The 21,405-nt window shown below is 41.2% G+C and overlaps 1 protein-coding gene across 1 annotated transcript in view; it reads right to left on the bottom strand.

The window, feature by feature from the left end:
- LOC118701715 (vasoactive intestinal polypeptide receptor 1-like) overlaps positions 1-21,158 on the bottom strand; it is a 29,565-nt gene extending 8,407 nt beyond the window's left edge. The window contains exons 1-7 of the mRNA XM_036406500.2: positions 21,106-21,158; positions 10,770-10,869; positions 7,352-7,459; positions 6,504-6,613; positions 4,181-4,278; positions 2,161-2,293; positions 1,583-1,736 (exon numbers count right to left, since the gene is read on the bottom strand). Coding sequence (XP_036262393.1) covers positions 1,583-1,736; positions 2,161-2,293; positions 4,181-4,278; positions 6,504-6,613; positions 7,352-7,459; positions 10,770-10,869; positions 21,106-21,138 — 736 coding nt within the window. The 5' untranslated portion in view covers positions 21,139-21,158. The remainder of the gene's footprint in view (positions 1-1,582; positions 1,737-2,160; positions 2,294-4,180; positions 4,279-6,503; positions 6,614-7,351; positions 7,460-10,769; positions 10,870-21,105) is intronic.
- Between the last annotated feature and the right edge of the window lie 247 nt (positions 21,159-21,405).

Genomic DNA, 21,405 nt, shown 5'->3' with positions numbered 1-21,405 from the left:
CAGTTTGTGGGTCAGACAATTTTCAGTAACTTCATGAAAGAATTTAATTTGCAGTTCAGAGAAAGGAAAAAAAAAAAAAAGAAAGGAATAAAAGGGCAGGAGAATGAGATCATAACAAAGGAGAACAGGGGATGTGGTGAAACCATGTTTTCAGAAATGAATGTAAAGAATTACTTGAAGGCTGGGATAGGAATTGCAAGCACGCACGAAGCTGGAGTAAGCATTTATTTAGCTGGGGCTCTTTTTTCTTGTGGATTGTGGCCAACAAACACCCTTTGTACAGCAACTGGAAGAGTTCATAATTTTGTCCTAAAGACTCTAATCACCCCAGAGCAATCAGTTGATAAGAATTCCATGAAAATTTAACTGAATCCAGTGATTTCTAGCCTTGCTTTATCACTGCTTATCCTTCTGTCCTACATTTTTGACTGGGGGTTTTTAAGGCCTATAAAGCAGAAATTGCTTTTTCCCTCCTCCTGTGGAATTGAATTTTCAAAGACTAAGTGACTTTCAAAACTGCCACAAAAGGGACTCTAGTGTGAAACAGGTGCACCTACAGAAATATAGGGAATTTATTTCTAAGTATCATTTGAGATGTGTGGGAAGGGCTCAGAATTTGTCCTTCCAGATTTTTGCCCTTTGCTCAACTCCTTTGAGCTGGGACCTTGTTAAATTCAAGCTGGCTTTTTAATTAAGGAAAATAAATATTTCCCTCCACATCACCTAAGATGAGCGTTATCCCTGAGGTACCTCTCACCTTCCACTGATTGCAGAAGGAGATGAGGATTACCACATTATTAATTGAGTTGTTTGCTTTCTTATCTCAAGTTGGCCATGATTAATCAAGGGCTGAGAGTCTACTTTCAGACAACCCTATTTGGAATAGCTCCAAAAAAAATTAATTACATTAAATAAAGTCTAAAACTCTAAAGGTGAAGGATAAATTAATATTTATTCAGGATAATTTGGATTTCACTTCTAAGTCAAAAAATGTCATTGTAACTACTCAGTTTGGGTGCCTGCATTTTAGACCAGCCAAGGTGAGACATGGGAATATCTGAGAGTCACAATCAACAATTCTGAGCAGTGAAATAAATCCTATTTATTTCACATTCCTATTCTGAGTATCAGAGATAACTTCAATTGCTGTATCACCTCAAAAGATTCCTTAAAGTCAGGAGATCTCTGAAAATAAAATAAAACCAGAGCTGTTTGATTCCTCGGCCTGGACTCACATGATTTAAGATTAATCTGTCAAATTCTGCTTGCTAAAAACAAAAGGCAATTTAGTCACCCAAATTCCTTTAGTCAGTGGAGGAATTCAAGACATTTCTAGGATATTATCCAGCCATATCACTCATCCTCCTGAGGCCTGGATTATTCACCACCATGGTGCAAATAACTGAGATATAAAAGGGAATAAAATGATGTTACTTTGATGTAACAGCACTGGATGAACGGGCCACTTCCCTCTGTAAAGTGTCACCTTTGACAGGCTCATTTCACCTCAAAACACAGATTTTATCCAGTTCTGCAAGCAACCAGAAACACTGAAGGGCACAAAGAGGAAGGGAGTACTAACCCCAGCCAGTAAATATGAACCACCACACAAACTTCTTGTTGGAAACAAAAGTCAGCAGCAGCAGGGTTTGCAGGTAGATCCCTTCGATGAGAAGCCAGAAGAAATTGGCTAAAATACTGAACTGAAAGAAGGCCACTGCAGCCTTACAAGCAACCTGGAAGTGCAGAGGAAGAAAAACCTTTTAGGTCTGCTCTTGTTATGGCTGGTTTCTACAGAACCGTAGGCAAAATTCAATGTTGCCACACAAGAATGAAGAAACAACAAAATTTCTGTAGGTTTAGGGTTTCATAATTTAAATTAACTTTATTTTAGATTTTTGAAAGGGAAATATTGGGGTTTTTATCTCACAGATTAAATTCTTTACTGGTAGAAATTGTTAGAGCTTCATTAGCGCCAACAGACCTAAATGTCAAAGCTGAGTGCAGACTTAGCACTTGGTCTTTGGGTTTGTATAAAATTGTTTGTTTAAAGATTTCAGCTTTAGCAGTAGGAGAAATAGTATGAAAATATCTCCCTGTTGCCTTCAGGTAAAGAATTAAATGTTCAGTCAAGGGGGAGGGAGAGGGGAGGTTCAGTACCGTGGACATGAGGCAGTGGTCCATAGTTTCATCTGCAAACAAAACAGCATCTTTGGTGAAAACAGCAACTGCTCTCAAGATAAAGGAGACAAACAGGTGCATGTGGATGTAATTCCGTGTGCAGTGGAATTTTCTGGCATGGAAAGAGAAAATAAAAATTGTTCTTTGAGAGAAGTTACTCCAGGTCACATCAAAAGTCAAACAGGAGCACATGAGACTGCAGTAAATGCAATAAATGATCTGTCACTATTTGAGAGGCAGACAGAGAGACAGGAGGGAGCAGAGAAGCCGTTGCCTTTTTCAGCTAATAAAAATTCCAGGATAATTGTCTTTGGATCACCACACATTTAAAAGAGATGCCAGAAGCAGAGAGTAACTGTGGGGGTCTTGGGCTGGATTATGATAACACCTCTTAATTATTTTAAATAACATTTTTGTTAAACAAGCTTGCATCAGGCTTTTCAGCCCCTTTTGGGTCAAAGAAAAGATTGAATTGGTGCCAGTCACATGGTATGGGATGGCTCCAGAGCAGTTGCCCTAAACTGCTTTAATCTGATGAGAAGCAGCTGAGGGAGCTGGGAAAGGGGCTCAGCCTGGAGAAAAGGAGGCTCAGGGGAGACCTTCTGGCTCTGCACAGCTCCTGACAGGAGGGGACAGCCAGATGGAGCTGGGCTCTTCTCCCAGGGAACAAGGACAGGACAAGAGGAGAAGGCCCCACGTTGTGGCAGTCACCCAAACTTGACATTGGATATTAGGGAAAATGTCTTTATGGAAAGGGTTGTCAATACTGGCACAGGCTGCCCAGGGAAGGGGTTGTGATGCCTTAAGGTTTAGCTTTCATATTTTCCAGATTCTGTACTGCCTTGGTATATAACTCTGAACTTCACAAAAGTGTTATCAAGTTCTTCTCACAGTTCAGTCACACAAAACAATCCTTTTCCAGCCCCAGAACCAAGGACACTGTTGCAGCTTCAGGCCCAAAAAGTGTAAACAACAGCAAATTGAGGAGAGCAATCTGGGAGGATGGGACTGCATAACCTGGAGCTGTAATTGGACAATTAACCCCAATATGGAAATGGACCAAAACTTATAAAAATGTGAAAACTCATGACCCAGCATCCATCTAGGGTCCATCTTAGGTACAGCCACAGCCAGGCTCTTGTGCTGCCCAAGGTTTATCCTTTGAAGGCCTTTTAATAAATCCCTAATTTTTTCCTTTAACTCTGTCTAGCCTCTGTTCCAGGTCAGCCTCTTTAGGCATCAGTTGAGTCCCCAACTCTGTGGGAATTTAAAACACGTGTAGCTGTGGTGCTTGGGGTCCTGGGTCAGTGATGGACTCGGCAGTGCTGGGTTAATAGTTGGACTTGATCTAAAATGTCTTTTCCAGCCCAATATTCCTCTGGTTCCCTTTCCCTAGACTGCCCTGTGCACATTTTGCTTTCAGCTGAAGGAATCTCCCCCAAGGTTTGGACACATCAGCCTTGTGCTCCTGGGTCCCTCTGTAAGGGCCTTTGAGACTGCCAACCCGCTCCAGTCAGGGAGCTGCTCTGTGCTCTGCCTCAACCAAACCCCAGATCCACTTCCTAATAACCAACATCATCAAATGAGGCATTGAAATTTAATTAAATCTCTTTTTTATAGCTCTCAGTTATGGAAGCAATAGCCTTTCACAGAGGGAATGGACAATTTAGGAAACTGTTCACAGGACGTGAGATAATGTTTCTGCAGAGTCTGTCCTGCCATGCACTGTATGAATGATCAAAAAATGTTAAAATTGATCTAAAGTTAGAGCATTTCCACTGTATGGTGTCATTAAGGAGATTAACAGAGAATGCCCAGCTTGATTGTTTTAACATTTGAAACATTGCAGCACGAGTAGGGAAGGACCCACCACCATCAAAGGAGTTATGTCTTAGAATGATTAGAAAACAACCATAAAAAAATCCTACAAAACAAAAGCACAGAGGATCCGAGAGAAATTGTCTTAAGGCATGCTGAGAAAAAGCCCATTTATATTTACCTGAAGGCAGCAAAGACAATTAGAGCTGTAATGAGCGAAGTCACGGATGCTGCGTAGCCAGCGGTGTAGACACGCCAAAATGCAGAATAATAGGATTTCTGAGGGGAAAAAAGACACAGCCCAATGCAGGTGGTGGTGCTGGATGTGTCCTGGGGGGCTCATTCCACTGGGACACATTTCCCTCATTCAGTCCCACAATCTCTGTGCTGTTTTTCATGCTTAAGATCTGTTTCAGGATTTTCCACCACTAATAAAAGTTTTCCTTTGAGTCTTACTTAACCCTACACAGGAGAGACGTTTCACACTCCACAGTCTTATCTGACCCCTCTGAGCATGTTCTGCAGGAAAATATTAACTGTGGTATGTAAACACCTTTTCTCATGTCAGTACATAAAAACTCTGGAGCACTGGAACGTTCTGGTGGGAGATTTGTGAAGCTGTTGCTTTAGACCCGGGCCAAATTCAATAAGTATTGATTTTCATAAACAGCTACAGCTGAAAGAGAAATAAAACTCTCAATTTGCTGGTGAGAAAGCTGAAACATTGATAAAGAGTCACATCAGGTTGTGAAGGTAATTAAAAGCCAAGGAAATCACCTCACAGTCCTTAATTCTCTGGACAATTCTTCCTTGCTGTGTATTGTAGCACTGTAAATTTTTTTTTTAGAATTTCCTTGTTCTCAATTAAGACCTATATCCTAAGAAATCTTAATCTATGTTTTAAAAAAAATAAAGCTTGTTTAATTTGCTTTAACTATGCAAATTTTATTCTGATTCACTACAAGATCGCCTAATTATTTAAAATCCCATGACACTAAATTCTCTGGACCCAGGCAAATTTCCTCCTTATAAACCCAGTGGACACTTTGTTCTCTAACTGATCCCAAATCTGTTTATAAAAAAGGCTGCAATTCTAGGTTGAGACAGCAAATTAGAAATTTTAAATAGATCCATAAAGAGATCTTGTAAACCTGACATGATATGAATCATCCTGGTGTTTCTGCAATAGTCCTGATCTTTTATACAGCATTTTCAAAACACAGATGAAAATTAGAAAAGAGATTATTTAATTTAATAATAAAGGGTTTCAATTATTTTATCTGGTTTTGTAGGATGGATTAAGAAACAACACTAAGCACAAAAACATCATAAGTGTTCACTGCACATACAAAATACAAAGCAAGTGGCTCTATTAGGACACAATTGAGATTTTTACTCACTTCCCTATGTGTGCAGTGCAGCAGAGATTGCTGATTTTATCTTCCTTTTGTAGTCAAACGTTGTGGATTTGACTGGAATAACAAGCTAAACACAGACAGAGCACAGACAGCGTCTCTGTGCAGAAATCTGCTATCATTGTGAAATATAAATACAGCTCCTTGCTTGATTTTAGCCTAGACCAGCCAGAAATGATGCCTGGTTTAGCATATCCAGGGAGGGCTTGGAGAAGCCACCTGGAGAGTGAGTTTAGCCCTGTGGGAGAGCCCCATGTGGGCTGGAGATGTGTGCTCCAGAATACACCTCCTTTTATGAATTTACATCCCTCTGAACTGTTCAGGTTATTTCCAGCATCTTTCTAGAAGGCTTTTAAGCAGTTATTTAAATTTTCTAAGCATTTATTTAAGATTTAAAAACATTTCTCTTTTTTTTCTTTGCAAAGCACAAATATTCTTATTTATAGAAGGTCATTGAGCTCTAGATATGAACTCCAGTAGGATGAGGAGGAATGTGGAAATTTAAATCATATCAAGATGTGGATGTGAAAGAAAGTCTGAAGCTTAATTGAGCATGAATGATGATTTTCAGAGAGGAAAAATATTCACTTCCTGCTCCACTGAATACCTGATGTAAAGTGGGGAAATATTCAGTGGCATCCAAGAGTTCCCTCCTAAGGGTGTGTGTTGACCACCAGGCTATAAAGTTAAGAAATATTTTTTCTATGACTCAAAGATAATCTGAAAACAAAAATACAAATAGGAGGAATACAAAGGAATTTTCCCTGAAAAAAAAAAATCCCTGAGGATTGGTGGGTAGGGTTTCCCTGAGAAATGTGTGCATGATAAGGATTTACATCACCTCTGTCAGGGAACCAAATCTTAGTTTGGACAGGTGAACTAAGCATGAGTTTAACCAATGGGAGAGTTTTGGATGAAGAGGACAGTGCTGACTGCTGCTCACTTGCTTTATGTTAAACCCAATTTTTTAAACAAGTTCTAAGTATTCCTTAAAAGTTTTGGGTTTAGCACTGAAAACGGGCAATTTTCAGATGTCCGGAGCATCCAGCTGCTCAGGAGATGTTCAGAAGCAGGAAATGAAACTCCCACCTGATCCTCAGGTCCTTTACTGGAACCTTCATCAAAGCCACAGGCAATGGTGTATGGTGGGAATGGCTCTGACCAATATTCCTCCTGTGTACAGTTCCTCTGAAGGAAACCTTCCAGGGGAAAACACAGCAGAAAATGAATTAGGGGCGCTGCTGTTCTTTAAGTTGTGATGAGTGGCAACAATTTCTTATTACCCCTTTGATTCCTAAGTTAGGGACTTAGAGGTTGAGTCATGTTCAGAGAGATTAGCCATAAGAATGGCAATATTCTCTATATCTATCCTTTAAAAAATTGAGGGACATGTTCCCAGTCATTTCAAGATGCAGTGAGACTTGTGCATTTCATATGGGAAATCAACTCTGTAAATTCATTCCTTCCACAGAGGAAATCAAATTATATATTCACAACATATTTTGGGATTTTGGGCAAAGCCCTGAGCCATCTTTTCCAGACGGGAAGCTCCATACAAGTTTTAATCTTGGTCCTGCTCTGACTGGAGGATTGGACTGGCTGACCTTAAGATGTTCTTTGTAATATAAATTAATGTACAGTTTTATAAATCAGTGATTCTAGGAGATATAAATTTATAAATTTAGCAGCATGGTGCACTTGTCTATTGTATTTACATCGCCAAAGGGATTAAATAATTCAGTAGAGCAAAACACAAAACACAAGAGTGTCAATATTGACCCCAAGCTGAGATGTGTCTCTGGATAATTACTGAATGCTGACTGACATAAGAGCATTGAAAATCAGGAAAATATGAAAGAATCCTCAACTACTAGAATTCATTTAAAAAAAGTTAAAAAAAAACCAAATAGGGATAAGAAGAATGGGAAAAGTCTTGCCATGTGTACTGGTGAACTCTTCAAAAAATCGTGGGCAGGGAATTTTAACCACTTCCCCAAAAGTGGCTCTGGGCCAGCAGGTTAAACCATCCCAATCTCTGGCACATCCTGTAAAAAGAAAAAAAAAAGTGCCTCTAAATAAAGAAAATCACAGAGAACATCACACATTTGATCTCCCATAATGAGACTGACTGTGGCTTTCCCACTCATTCACATGCAAGAAGAGCCACAGCAGGACGTGCAGCTCTGCAAATGAAGGAGTGGAGTGTTTTCCTTTTCTCCTTGAATGCATCCTTGCTCACACTTGGTATTCCAGCTGGACCTTCCCCCTCCTTATCTCATGAGAGAATGTACCTGAAATTCAAGCAGACACAATCCCAAAGTCAAATCAATTGGAGCTCTTTTGTGTTGTCAAAACAAAAGCCACCGAAATAAAAGTATTGAATAATGATTAGCACTTGGGATTTCTCATTACTCCTTTCCCATTCCTTGAGATTTCTCATTACAGAGTCTAACTGAAATGCATCAGACTTAAAACTCAGCATTAACCTCTTTATTTCATGTTTAAAAATCTACCAATTTCACCTGGCTTAAAGGAAATAAGGGCTGAAGTCCCAGTCTTAGGCAATCAATGGCATTTTTGTGATGGATTTCCAAAGGGATTAAATCCATCCCAAACTAGAACATCTCAGCATTGTAATAAATGACCCTCACTGGGAGTGGGTCTGAATGTGGAATTCATGAGGTTCCCTAAAGCAGAGACTGCTGGCTGATGACACAGGGTGTGCTCCTGGCTCTGAGCTCCCTAAAAAGGATTTTCAGAAGTTTCAGTGAATCACAGCTTTGTCACAGCTTTGTCACAGCTGCATCACACTGAGACCTCAAGCTGTTGGCAAGTGGGCGTGGGGGCAGCACAGAAAAAATTGCCATCATGTAAATGTGCCTGAAACAATAAAAAAACCCCATCAGGCTCTAACCAAAACGAATCTCTAGGTAGTCATAAGGGGGATATAAAGCAGGGTTTATATAAAGTTGGGTTGGGAGATGTTATTTCCTTCCATGATTCTTCTCTACGATGGATGACGAGGCAAATCTGAAGTTGTCAAGTTGAAATGTGGAAGCAATTCTTGCCTGTAGTTGAGCAAAGTTCCTGACTGACTTTCAAAAGGATAGTCCTGAGAATCTCCCACAGAATTATCCTCACATCACCCTGGGGAGGATGAAATTCCTGGTGTACCCAATTTTCCAGGGAAAAGAGAGGCCCTCACTCATTAGCTGTAACTTTAATTGCCTCAAATAAGTCAGCTAATCTCTGTTATGTTCTTTTTGTGATCAACAGAAAGAGACAGAGCCTTCCAGAGCTGATTCATCCCAAATATTGGTGCCTTCTTCCTGAGGACAGGATGAATCATACTCTGCAGATACCCAGCTCTCACTGACGCAGCCTAAACTCAGCTGCTAATTGTCAAATTAATGAAGTCAGGTAATATCAGCCCCACTTAGACATGCAGTGGCCCCCACACTTACAATTAGCAGCTGAAATGGTTTTTTTCTTAGAAAAGCTTGGCAGATTTGAGGGGCTGGGTCTAAAAATCTATTTTATTTGGCAATGTGGAGTTAAAAGTTTTATTTATGTGACCTTGTATAGGAACAGAACTTGTATGTCTTAAGTCTTAGAAATTATTTATTGCCAGTGACTCCTACAGTTCATAGCAAAGAAACAGCTGAGTGCAGGGACTGAAAGGGAATTTTACATCCAAGGTTTTCAAGAGCCTGGTGGTGTCCAAATCACCCAAGACTCCACAAAGAAAAGTGCAATAAGAGTTGTAGCTATGAATGTTGACACCATGGATGTTTAAGTCTTGTTCAGTATTCCAGGAATTTTTAGCTAGTGAAGGAAAAAAAAAAAAAAGGGGAGTTAGGACTGTCTTGATTTGACCTATTTTACACATCTGCTCCAAAATTGGAGTAATTTCACCCTGGCTTCTGCTGGTGGCATTCATTGGACACTGCTCTGTACAAGAAAAATGTGGAACAACTTCAGACTAAACTCCCTGCCACACAGACTGATTCCAGCCCAAATTCCCTGTGACTGCTGAGGTTTGACTCTGCAAACTGTGATCCCTCTGTTTGTCTAGCTGAGCTCCTGAAAACTGAAACACAAGCAATGGACTTGTACCCATCTTAGTGTAGCTTCCAGATAAAGCATTTGGGATAAATTAAGCTTAAATGATGTTCACAGTTTTTGGATTTTCACCTATTTACTAGCAGACCAAAACTGCAAATTTTTTCCAGCCCTAATATTTAATCCCAAACTATATTGAGAAAGGCTGTAAATATCAGAACAGACTTTTCAATAAAGTCTTATCTGGAGAATAAAAAGTGGAAAGGGGAGCTTTGAGAAGCTCAGAGGGGAGGTTGAAGATTTTTTTAAAAATTTAACAGAACTCTCAGAGATTTTTATTTCTTTTGTTACAAACAGGATTCTAAAACCATGTCATTATTTTTGTGTTGAAGAGGAAGATGCCTGGAATGACATCCTGTAATGTAGGTAACAATTAATTTTTGAAAATGCCTAATTTATAACAGATTTTTTGTGGTGGGTTACTGTGTGTTCTAAATGCAAAACGTGTCCAAGAGGTATTTTGGACTTTATCAAAGTGTGTGTGAGAAATAGCACCAAAATAAAATAGGAAACTAGAAGAGGAACATGAAGCATGGGAGTGATTGGAAATTTTGCAGAATAATACGAAAGACAAAGGAAATATTTTGGGGTTAGACTCTGATTTGCACCAGGCTGCTAAAGGCAGACTTCCCAGTGGTTCTAAATATTCTATCCCAACCAAATGCACGAGGTATCTTTGTCTCATAATTCCTCTGCAGAGAACAAACATCTTAAAATTCATGGAACTGAAAAATCTCACTGAGGTGGATTCAAATTTTTCTAAGCAAAGCTGGCCAGAATAAAATATGGCTGAGTTTTGAAATAGTCTGACCATTCAGAAATTCCATGCTGAGTTATTTCTAAGCATGTTTCCAAAACCCCAGGAGGGAACACCTTACACGGCATTCTAAATATATTTTACAGGCTTTGTTTTGTGTTCATTTTAGTTTTCAAAATTTGTATCATGTAATAGACTTCTGAACATCACCACAATAAATCTCTACAAGCAAACAAGCAACCTCTACATTTGTAAAAATGTAACATTTTGAAAAACTTGGGATTTTCTTTAACTTTTTTGCCCCCCCACCCCCCCAAGAATATTTTCACCAGATTGGAATGATTCCCAATGTGATACAATTTCAGTAGGGTCTTCAGGACCTTCTGGGGAGTTTCTTTGGGGTTTTGGATGTAAATAAAGAAGACTTCAGTAAAGTGAGACATTCCAAGCCAGGGGATGCCCATCAGGACCTTTACCTTTAAGATCAGGTGAGGCAGATTCGTTGTGTTGCGAGCACAGAGCCTCCTCTTTGACCACCTGCTGGAATATTTTGCATTCTGGGTGGATTCCCGTAACCTTGGCAAGAGAAAGACAAAAAAAAGAAAAAAAAAAAAAAAAAAAAAGAAAAAAAACCAGCAAACAACCAACCAACCAAAACCAAAGAAAACCACAAAAAAAAAGACACAAAAACCCCCACAAATACAAAAAAAAAAAGCATCCAAAAAACAACCAACCAACCAACAACAAAATAAAAAATAAAAACACACAAAAAAAAGGGAAGAACTTCTGTGATTATCAGAATGAGAAAAGCCAGTTTGTACTTCATGAGTTATATCTTGAGGTCTGTGAATGTGAAAACTCCAGCTGAAGCTGTTTTGTTGTTTTTGGGGTTTTTTTACAAATAGAACATGCACAGCACCTCTTCTCCAATCTGGATATTTTTATCCCCTTTCTTTTGCAGTTATGTTTTCCACAAAACTTAAATGTTCACAGGTTTTGGATGTTCATACATTTCACCAACTGGCCAAAATTGGATGAATCCACCAGCTGTGGCATTATTCACATCAAGTTCTTCCAACTTAAATACAGCCTGACCACAGAAATATTTCCTCTCCATAAACCAAATAACATTAAATAATTATTTAAAGAATGCTAGTCTTGGCCATAATTTATTCTGAATGATTGAAAAATTCTATAAATGTGTTATCCAAGGATGTTGCACACACATTAGACCAAGGAGCTGCTTCCATTTTAACAGATGAAGAAATGAGAAAAAAAATTATTTGAATGGGAATCTTAAGGAATTTTTTTTTTCTCTCACAGGTAAGGGTACATTGAAGCAGCTAAATGGATTTCTAGACAGCACTTGTTGAACAGGGTTTAAATTCATCCTCTTAGTTACAGATATTTAGTCCCATTTATTGCCTTGTATTTTGCTTGACCTCCATCTCCCCCTCCAGAAGGTTTCATGTCCCCTGTACTCCTGTGATTGTGAGATGTTCTTAATGTTCTTAATTAAATGTTCTTAATAACCTACACAACCCCAAAACAGCTTCCTCTGCAAAGGCAAAGAAATTCTGAGAAAGAAACTACGTGTCAGTGTCTGCACTTGATTTATCTCATCCTTTGCAGTCCTTGGGAATTTCAAGGATGTCTCAGTCCCCCAGTTGCATCTCCAGGATGTTAAACATCCCTCAGATGTAACCCACGGTCCAGAAATGGTTGGGATGTTTGGGATGTTGGAAAATACCTCAGCCCTCTTGTGTAGACTCTGCATCAAATGTAGACTCTACATCAGTCTAAAATGCATTATTTGAAATCTCAAATGCGTTATTTGAAATCTCAGATATGTTATTTGATGTCTCAAATGCTTCTACACCTTTAGGAAACTGAATTAAACTGAGTAAAGCAAACCACTGAACTGGATACTGGATGAAATATTGGGATATTGGGATTTTCAAGACATAGGGAGTCTTACATGGAATAGAAATTATCATTTTTGTTTTGTTTTGTTTCTTGCTTCTTTCTGACCTGTGCTATTTAAAACAAAGCCAGGGGCTCAGTTAGCAGGGATTTTAATGGGAAATGGATGGAATGAAGACTTTCCAACATGTTTTTGAGGAAGGCCATAGGCCCTTTTAACCTCTAATGACTTTAAAAAGTTAGTGCAGATGCAAACATCACATCCATATTGCCTTTTCAACCTCAGAAAACTGATTTATCGGCTTTCAAAGGTTTTCAGTGAGCAGAGCAACCAAGATTTCTTTTAGCTTCCACAGAAATGTTACTGGAAGTTATGCAGACTATTCCATCCCAGCAATAATATCTGCCAAGGGGCAAAAATTAGAGCACAACTTCATCTTTAAAAACCTTTCAAAATTCTGCCTACATTTGGGTTTTAAAGTAGCATAGACAGATTTGTCTTAATTATGAGGCCCCAGAGATGGTTCATCCATGCTAATATTAGAACAGAAAGAGGATTAGGGGCACTGTTCGAAAAGAAGTTAAGACATTGTGCTTTTTTTTATTACTTACTTATATTACTCCAGTGGGTAATTCAAAATACATTTTATAAATCAGCAAGAGTGACTCTTAAAATAGTACTTTTTGCTCTTCAACTATAGTAACTCAATTCTGAAATGAAATTTTTTCAGGTATTAATAGGATGCCTGCTCATCACTTTACATTTAAACAGACATTTCGCTTTGCAGTTTGCCCACATAACAAATGAGTTCTCTGAGTAGAAGTAACAAAATAATTGCTCCATAAATCTCTCAGTATTTCAGTTCATAAAGGTGGATTCAGCTGGACAGGAAAAATGCCATTCCTCTACTTCCTGGAATTCCTGGATTCTGTTATAGTGATAATTTTGTATTTGGAATATTCTTAGGTTTGGAGTTTAAAAGTCATGGCAATTTGAGATGATGCTCTACCATCTACTCTGAGTCCTCTGCTAAAAGGTTATCCTAAAAGGCATAACCCAAAATGCAAAACAAACCACAAAATCTGCAACGTCTTAGAAAAAAAGCACTGAGGAGTGGTGGGTTAAATTAACTCCCACCTCGTGCCAGAAAAGTTGGGAATCCTAGAAACACACAGAAGCAGTTCTGAAAAAATTTCAGAGGAGGAAGAGTTCTGTTTTCTCCAGAAATCGGCCTGAGAGACACGGGCAGGTGGAATGAGGGACACTGAGGGAGTGTGCCAGACTCCTGCTGCTCAGAGTGGCTGCACCTCCTGTCTTCTCCCCCTGCTAAATTCACATCTGCTGAACCAGAGCTTCAGTCACCATTACTCATCAGAGCTGTGGGAAAAATGGAATTCTTCATTTGCAATGGCTGGGGAAGATCATACCCCACCCCTGGGAAGGTGGCACTGCCTTGGTTTTACACATGACAGAGGAATTGCTGAAACAGGTCCAGGTAGTCAGTCCTACCTCTGAAATTTATCTGGTGATAAATCATCAGGAAAAAAAAAAGAAGATGTGATGATTTCTTTTGGAAATCCTGAACCACTGGTAATGATACCCAGAGGTTGGGAAGGTGCTGGCACAGGGTGCCCAGAGAAGCTGTGGCTGCCCCTGGAAGTATCCAAGTCCAGGCTGGACAGGGCTTGGAGCAGCCTGGGAAAGTGGAAGATGTTGGGGTTGCACCTGGCTGATCTTTAAGGTCCCTTCTGGAGAGAGTGGTAAAGAGAAAGAAGGCAAGGGCGTGGTAAAGAGGATGAGAGAGTGAGGTTCTCGTTACAAAACCATAAATCTTCCTCTGTGCTGAATATTCTGATTCTCACTAACCAATCTAGTCCAAGATACAAATCCTGTAGCATTTACATACAGCCTATAAGAATCACTACATTACCACACTGTGTTACATTTTAAACCCTAAAAACTCCTCTTTGGGCCCCTTCTGCCAAGCTGGCAGGGTCTGCTCTGACCCTTGGGCCTGTCTGCAAGCAGAGGGTGTTGTTTCATCAAAAGGGGATCACCTTCAGCTGGCCACACCATTGTTTTCCAGTTGTTCAGTAACTGAGGGATCTCAAAGCTTGCTTTCATTTCAATCTTGCTTATAGTTTCTATATTCTCAAAATCTTTTGCCAGGCAATCATATTTATAAGGCTTTCCTGTTTCATCTTCCCCAACGCCTTCCAACCCAGCCCATTCTGGATTCCTTGATACCCACGGTGGTACTGCAGTAAATCCCACTGACACTCATAGGTAGAGCAATTAACCATTGGCTCAGATTTGTTTCCTTCTGGGTTCTGGATTTGGGGTGGGCAGGGCTACAACCACAGGAGCCCAGACATGTTATCACAGACCAGTGACATTAAATATTAAATGTGGAAACCCAGGGCACTGGGAATGTTTCTGTGTCTGCTCTGGGGCTGCCCTGAGCCCCAGGGCAGCACTGACTCTGACCCTCATCATGGAGAAAGTTCCCCAGACTTCAAGATAGACTGGAACCCACAAAAGTGTGAAATAGATTCTAGAGAGCAGTGCAGGTGTGTCACTGGGGGAGAAATTGAGGTTTTGGGGTTTTTAGTGTGTTGTGGATGGAAGCAAGATGGAGGGCACAGGGTGTCATCCTGGGTTTCTGCTCCATGCTTCTTCTTCCTCCTTCTCCATGGGTTTGGGTGGCATTTTGTAATTGGGCAGAAAAGTCCCCATTGCAGCTCTGTGGGATCAGTTCTTGGGTTCAAAGGGAAAATAATCCAGGTGTCAGCTCTTCATTGGACAGTTTAGTCTGAAAAGACCTTGGAACAAGAGATTGTGGCCATTTTGTGCCTTCTAATGAAAAGCTGCTGAACTCCCAGCAGTGAGGCTGTTTTACTGATAAGAGATAATAAACACCTGAGTGTGAACATGAACTACTGTCTCAAGTGCCTTCAACCCAGACCCAGAGAAACCCACAACTGGAACCACCACAATTAAATATCACTGACACTTCAGGGCTTGAGAATCAACATCAAACCCTATTTCAGATGTAACCTACAGACTATCCCAGCAGAAGCCAAAACAGGGCTGGTGTTATTAATTTATAAACATACAGCCTCACTCAAAGTAATCCTACTGTTGGACAGAAAAAAAAGAAGAAATGATACATATACAAGAAATCAAGAGCAGTGATGATGCTTCAATTTGTTGCTTTTCCTCAGGCTTTGAGAAAAAGAAAGACATAGAACCATTGAAAGTTAAAGAAAAGCCTTGTGGGCAGAGCATTACTTGTGATTTTTTTGTCTATGGCTTGTTTTCTGTTATTAATCTCACAGTGCCTTGAGTGAAAAGTTTTTGCTCTGATCTGGCTGCAAGTGTTGTGTGATGGGGCTTTCTAAAAAAAGCAGGAGCTCTGCATTTGGTGCAGGGGCATTTTATGGCAATTTGGGAGACATCTGCTGAAAAGTTGGCTTTTGTAGGGAAAAAGTAGCTCCTGCTCATCATAAAAAAAGGAAAATTTAGGAACTAAAGCAGAGCAGAGCTTTCTGAGGCAGACAAGCCCAATCTGGCACAGCGTTCCCTGCCACAGCAGGAAGTGTAAGAGGCTGATTTAAGATGTTATTCCTTGGATCAATATTTCCCAATATCTCAGCAGTAACTTGGCCTGACTCTCACTCGAAATCACAGTGGGGTGCTTTAATTCCAAGATTCACACATAAAACTTTGAAATTTTAGGAAATGCTGTGGACAGTCCTCAAGGAATTGAGCTCTGCATTCCTGAGCATCATAACACAAAGGGGTTTTTTTTTTTACTGGATTGAATGTTACAGACCAGCTTGAGTCAAAGTTCACAGGGGTATTTTGATTTCTAGTCCTTGCCATGAAAACAATCTTGCCTGGAACACCGTGAACACTAAAAAATGACCTATGAATTGAACACTAAAAAATGACCTATGACAACCACGAGCCTGCTAAAAACCTGAGACAGCTTAGAGAGACAAATGTTTGGCTTGCATTGAATTTTAGACTTCATTTTCTTCACATCTTGTCAGGTTATTGCACTGAAACCTTAAGTGGCTTATTCACCAAGAGTAGTATAACATGGTTTTCTATTTCCTCTGTTCCATGATAGTTTATTTATTTCCCCAAATCTGCACAGAAAAATCAAAGTAATGGCACTTTGGGCTTAGATATACTTATGTTGGACAACAGGAAATTTAGCAAGCACTGGGAGGAGTGTTTCTAGCAACATCTTCATGCCACACTTAGTGCAATTTAATTAAAAGCAATCTTTCCTGAGAGTCCATTCAAAAATGGTGCCCCTAAGCTGCTGTGGGGGTAGAAAAACTGTAATTTAGATGTCACACAAAAGACAGATCTTCACTAATTAACAAGTCCATTAGCCCACTTGGGGAGAAGTAAGGACATTTTCTATGCTCTCTGAAAATCAGGGAAGTGCTTCAAAGCTGGGCACTGAATAAATTATTCACCTTTGAAAAAGCAATTCCAGGGGATCAAAGAGCCAGCAGTAACACTCAGTGTTTTTTGAAAATTAATCAAAGCTCGAAGAATTGGCTGAATTCATTGACAAGATGAGAGGGCTTCAAGAACTTGAAGGCTCTTTCCAGTGATCTGTTTCAGCTTCCCATGCCCTGCCATCCTAAAGCCTCACAAATAGGTTTTACGTCAAGTACATAAATCATTGACTGAGAATATTCATCACTGCTCTTTCTGCCTCTGCCTCCTCAGCCTGCATTCGCACAGATCCCATCTCAGATATGCTCTGAAATTAATCCTCTACTCCCAGTCCCCTCTGCCTGTGCTTCCCCAGCTCCTCTGATAAGACTCTGATGCCTGAATATTTTAGTTCTCCCTCACACAGAGTTGTCTGCCATCCATGTCACACACACAGAATCCCACCTCGGAGGATTAAAACTCACCTGGTATTGTAGAATACAGAAAAACACAGCCAAGACAACTCCTGTTGTCTCTTAGGTGTGGTCTGTTAGTCCTGAAAGTTGGCCAGGATTGCCAAAGCCATCAGGCAGGAGAATCAGGACATGCTTTTAAATACACACATTTTTTTCAGTGACATTTTAATGGGAAAGGCTTTCAGGATGGAGGAAGATTCATGGTAAAAAAGAAGACAGGTTGAATAACAGACAAAGAAAACCTCAGCCTTTTTCATAAACTTCCCAGTCTGTTGAATGTGTGTGAACCTTCCATCTGCTTAATTCCCCAAAAAGCCAAGTGCTAATTAAAAATCTTTGAGACTGGGGAGTGCAGGGCACTGAAGCCAATTTTCACATGTGCTTTGGAGGGCTCTGGGGCCCACCCTGAGCTCCATGAGCTCCTGTCCATTTCATGACCACATTCCCAGGCATTGCCCTAAAAACCTTCCTCTCCAAGCCCTGGCCTATGAGTACTTCTGGAATATTTATAATGCCATGAGTGTAGTGTTGTGTTCTGTCAGAAAACAAGAAACTATAAAAGAAATAAAGATTTCTTATGCAGTAAAAAGCTCAACTCTTACAAGCTCAATTGCATCCATCCAGATTTCTTCACCATCCCCAAGCCATGTTTGCCACTGTGGGCTCTGGAAAGCACCAGGTGAGCCCAGCAGTGACAGAGCTGCAGTGCCCAGCTGTGAATTCAGCTCTCACACAAAGTCCTGCCCTCAGCCTCCAGCTCTGACACCATCCTGATCCCAGGAGCTTCCAAGCCCCAAGCTAAAGCCTCATTTCCAATCCTTCTCTTCAGTCAGTTAAATAGATTATTTCACGAGTCTTTTTGGCTGAAAATGACTACCTAGAGGATGTTTTCTGTGTGTGTTTTCTCTCTCTAACTCGATTACCTATGGAAGAAGGGAAGCTGAGACACTGATTGCCTCACAGTCATTTAGAGGAACATATTTACATATTTTCAATATTGTTTTCAAGACATTGAAGCAATTCTTGAATGCTCCTCTGTGGATTGGGCTGTATTTATATGACTGTGTTTAACTGCATGACCTTACAGAGAACAGCACTTGCTATACATATTTATCCATGTATATCATTATATTCATTCACTCATAGGTATTCTTTATGAGACAACACTGCCATACTAATTTATTTTGTTTATGAATGCTGTGTAATTAGTATTACCTTGAGAAAAATTAATTTATCAGCGCTCTTCTAAATTGGGTAGAGCATTTAATTATTACTAATGCTTGAAGAATAACAGAACACTAATAACTGAGGATCCCCATTTTCTGCTGTTGCAAGTATTCCTGTAAATTAAAAAGAAATGTCTCCTTTTCAGTATCATTTTTTTGCCTGCAGGTGGGATTCATGTCATCTAATCCCCAAGTCCTGAAACCTGGAAGTCAAAGTCCTACAGCAAGTTCATTTAATTGATCTGTATTCTTGGAGTGTCTCCACCTCCTCCCAGCAATACTGAAGAAGGCTCAATGAGTAGCTTTAGACCAGATTCCTAATTTTAGACAGTTAATTGTAGATGATTAATCTAAATTCCCCCATCAAGCCTCCCTTAATGATCAGTGAAAGCAGACAAGCAGTTCCAGGGAAGGATTCCTCCTACTTTGCTCAGACACCTGTGTGAGGACAGTGACTGCCTGTACAGGAGCCTGTCTCCCTTCATTAACTCCCTCCAGGCTTAAAAAAAACCTAAAACCAGATTATTCCACACATCCAGCTCCCCATGGAGAGGAACTGAAGGTCTGCAGGGAGCAGGCTGGCAGAGGAAGCACAAATTAAACACAGAAACTGAGACACCCAGGTTTGTTTCACTGGGAGCTCAGCATCTTGCCATGGGTTTGGATCCCTGTGTCCACCAACACAATAATTTGGTGAATTGTACAGCTCAGTGGTGACCCACCTGTGTTTCCAGTCTCACCTCCATTCATTAGATCAGACCAAAGCCCTTCCCAGAAATGGGAAATGTAGGGGTTTGGAGAGGAAAGCAGTTTAGCACAGCAGGGAGAGCAGTGAAGGCAGAGCCTTTTCTGCTCTTTGTCCTCTGCTTCCTGAGACTTTGAACTCTTTAAGGCATAAAAAGTCATTTTTAGGCATTTCAGCCTCCTCTGCTCTCTGTTCCCTGTCACTTAGCAGTGAATGGCAAATCTTTTAGTGTCAAGGACTCCATTCTGCAAGGCACAAATACACCCCTGTGGAGCTGACAGGAGGCAGCAGTGCCCAGCTCCACAGAGGAAGTTTTCAGGATTAGCCCTCTGCTTTATTTTCATATCTGATTCATGACTTATTTGCAGAATCCACACAGGAATTATTTCTCTGCTCAGCCATGATCCTTTGAAAGAGGAGTGGATTACTCCCTCAGTACATCTTAGGGGTCTCAGGCCTTCCCTGACCCACTGAACATGCAAGGAGCCCCAGACTGAGACACAAACCCCACTGAATATTCACAGCACTGCCTCTCACCAGACATGGAGTTGGTGTTCATATTTTGAGGCCAAAAGCTTTGTAGATCATGCAGTTCATAGAATTTCTCTTGTTATGGGCACAGCCTGCTGCAATATTGCTGCAATATTAAAATGATGTATGGCAGCCCCCAGATGTGCACAATCCATCACTTTGGATCAGCTCCACTCTGCTGACAGCTGCAAGAATGAGCTGGGCCTCCTTTAGGTGTATAAAAGGCTGGCCCAGATGCCAGAATCACTTTACCTGAAGCATTCTAAGCTTTTAGGCTGCCTGGTTTTGCATGGAAGAACAGTATTACACATGATAATAGCTGCACTGGTGAGGTTTGCATTGCAAGGACCCACAAGCTACCCCTTGTAGATAAATCTCTGTGAAGACAGAGGAAAATTCAAGATCCAGGGGTTGTGCAGGTGTGAAAATTTACATCCCATCTCCCAGTGTTCAGAAATGAAAGATCAGGATCAGTCTGTCATTTAGGCTCTCACATTTACCCAGAGAGGAAAGCAGGCCCTAGAGAAGCACCTACTCCATCTGGCTTTCCCAGGACAAGATGGAATGTTGCCTGGGAAGGTGACTCTCTGTTTCCTGCTGAATCCCTGCCCACACTGAACATTTCACTGTGAAATGAGTAAAGTTTGAATTAACGAGTCCCTGGTAATCACACCCAGAGGAAAGGCTCCAAACACTTCCCCTGAGGCTGAGCATTGAGGGCAAAAAAGAGAAATTTCTGAGCTGGATTTGCACTAATTTTTGTGAAGCATCCCAGGCAGGGGCAGTGGTGGAGTGTGGAGATCAGGGAGGGATGGCTGTGCCTGGATTGTGTCCCTGGGCTCATCCCTGATGTCCAGCGGCACAGGCTCGCCTGCTGCCCTCAGGGCACACAGACAGTTCATGCTCCTGCTTGGTGATTTTAGAAACCTCCAGCTCTGAAAACATCCCTGCCCTCTCAGAGAGGTAAATGTCCCCATCCATCAGGAGGAACTGTTCCTTCCTAGCTATCCTCCTTGTCCTGCAAAGTTGCCTTTCTCAGGACAGCTGGGACAGCGACCTGTCCCCTTCTGTCTGTCTAAAGCCCTGCTACAGCCATTCTGATCTGGGGAGGCTCCTCTGCCCTCTGCAAACTGCAGAGTTCTAAAGAATGGAAAAGTCATTTATTAACAGCATCTTGAGGCTGGAAAATTTTAATCAAAGGAGCTCGGTCAACACATTAACTCAGGGATATTTGTTTATGTCCTTCCCACTAATATTCTGTCTCGTTTTATATTTTTCTTGTTATCCTTTCCTTGTTTCTCTTTTTTTTCTGCCCGCTCCCCATCAGGAGAAAAGTTACCCAGCTCCTGCGGACTTTCCCCCACCCCGGCTGCAGCGGGGCAGCTGCAGAGCCATCCAGCTGTGGCCGGGCTCCAGATGTGCGCTCCCCCCGCGCCAGCGGTTCCCACTCACCAGCGGCAGCAGCAGCCAGCGCAAAGTTCGCATCCTCCGCAGCAGCCGCCGGCTCCTGCCGCTGCCTCTGCCTGTTTGTGATGCTGCCAAGAGCCGAGGCTCTGCCCGCCCCCACCTGCCCAGGGCCCGCCCCGAGAGCCTCGAAGCTCCCTGAGCATCCCCACCGCAGGATGGGAGCAGAGGAAAAGGATTCTCCTGTGTGGAAACCCAGGGCACTGGGAATGTTTCTGTGTCTGCTCTGGGGTGCCCTGACCCCCAGGGCAGCACTGACTCTGACCCTCATTCATGGAGAAAGTTCCC

Source organism: Molothrus ater, chromosome 1 (genome assembly GCF_012460135.2).
Source record: "Molothrus ater isolate BHLD 08-10-18 breed brown headed cowbird chromosome 1, BPBGC_Mater_1.1, whole genome shotgun sequence".
NCBI classification, from domain to species: Eukaryota; Metazoa; Chordata; class Aves; order Passeriformes; family Icteridae; genus Molothrus; species Molothrus ater.
This window is presented reverse-complemented; position numbering and strand designations above follow the sequence as displayed.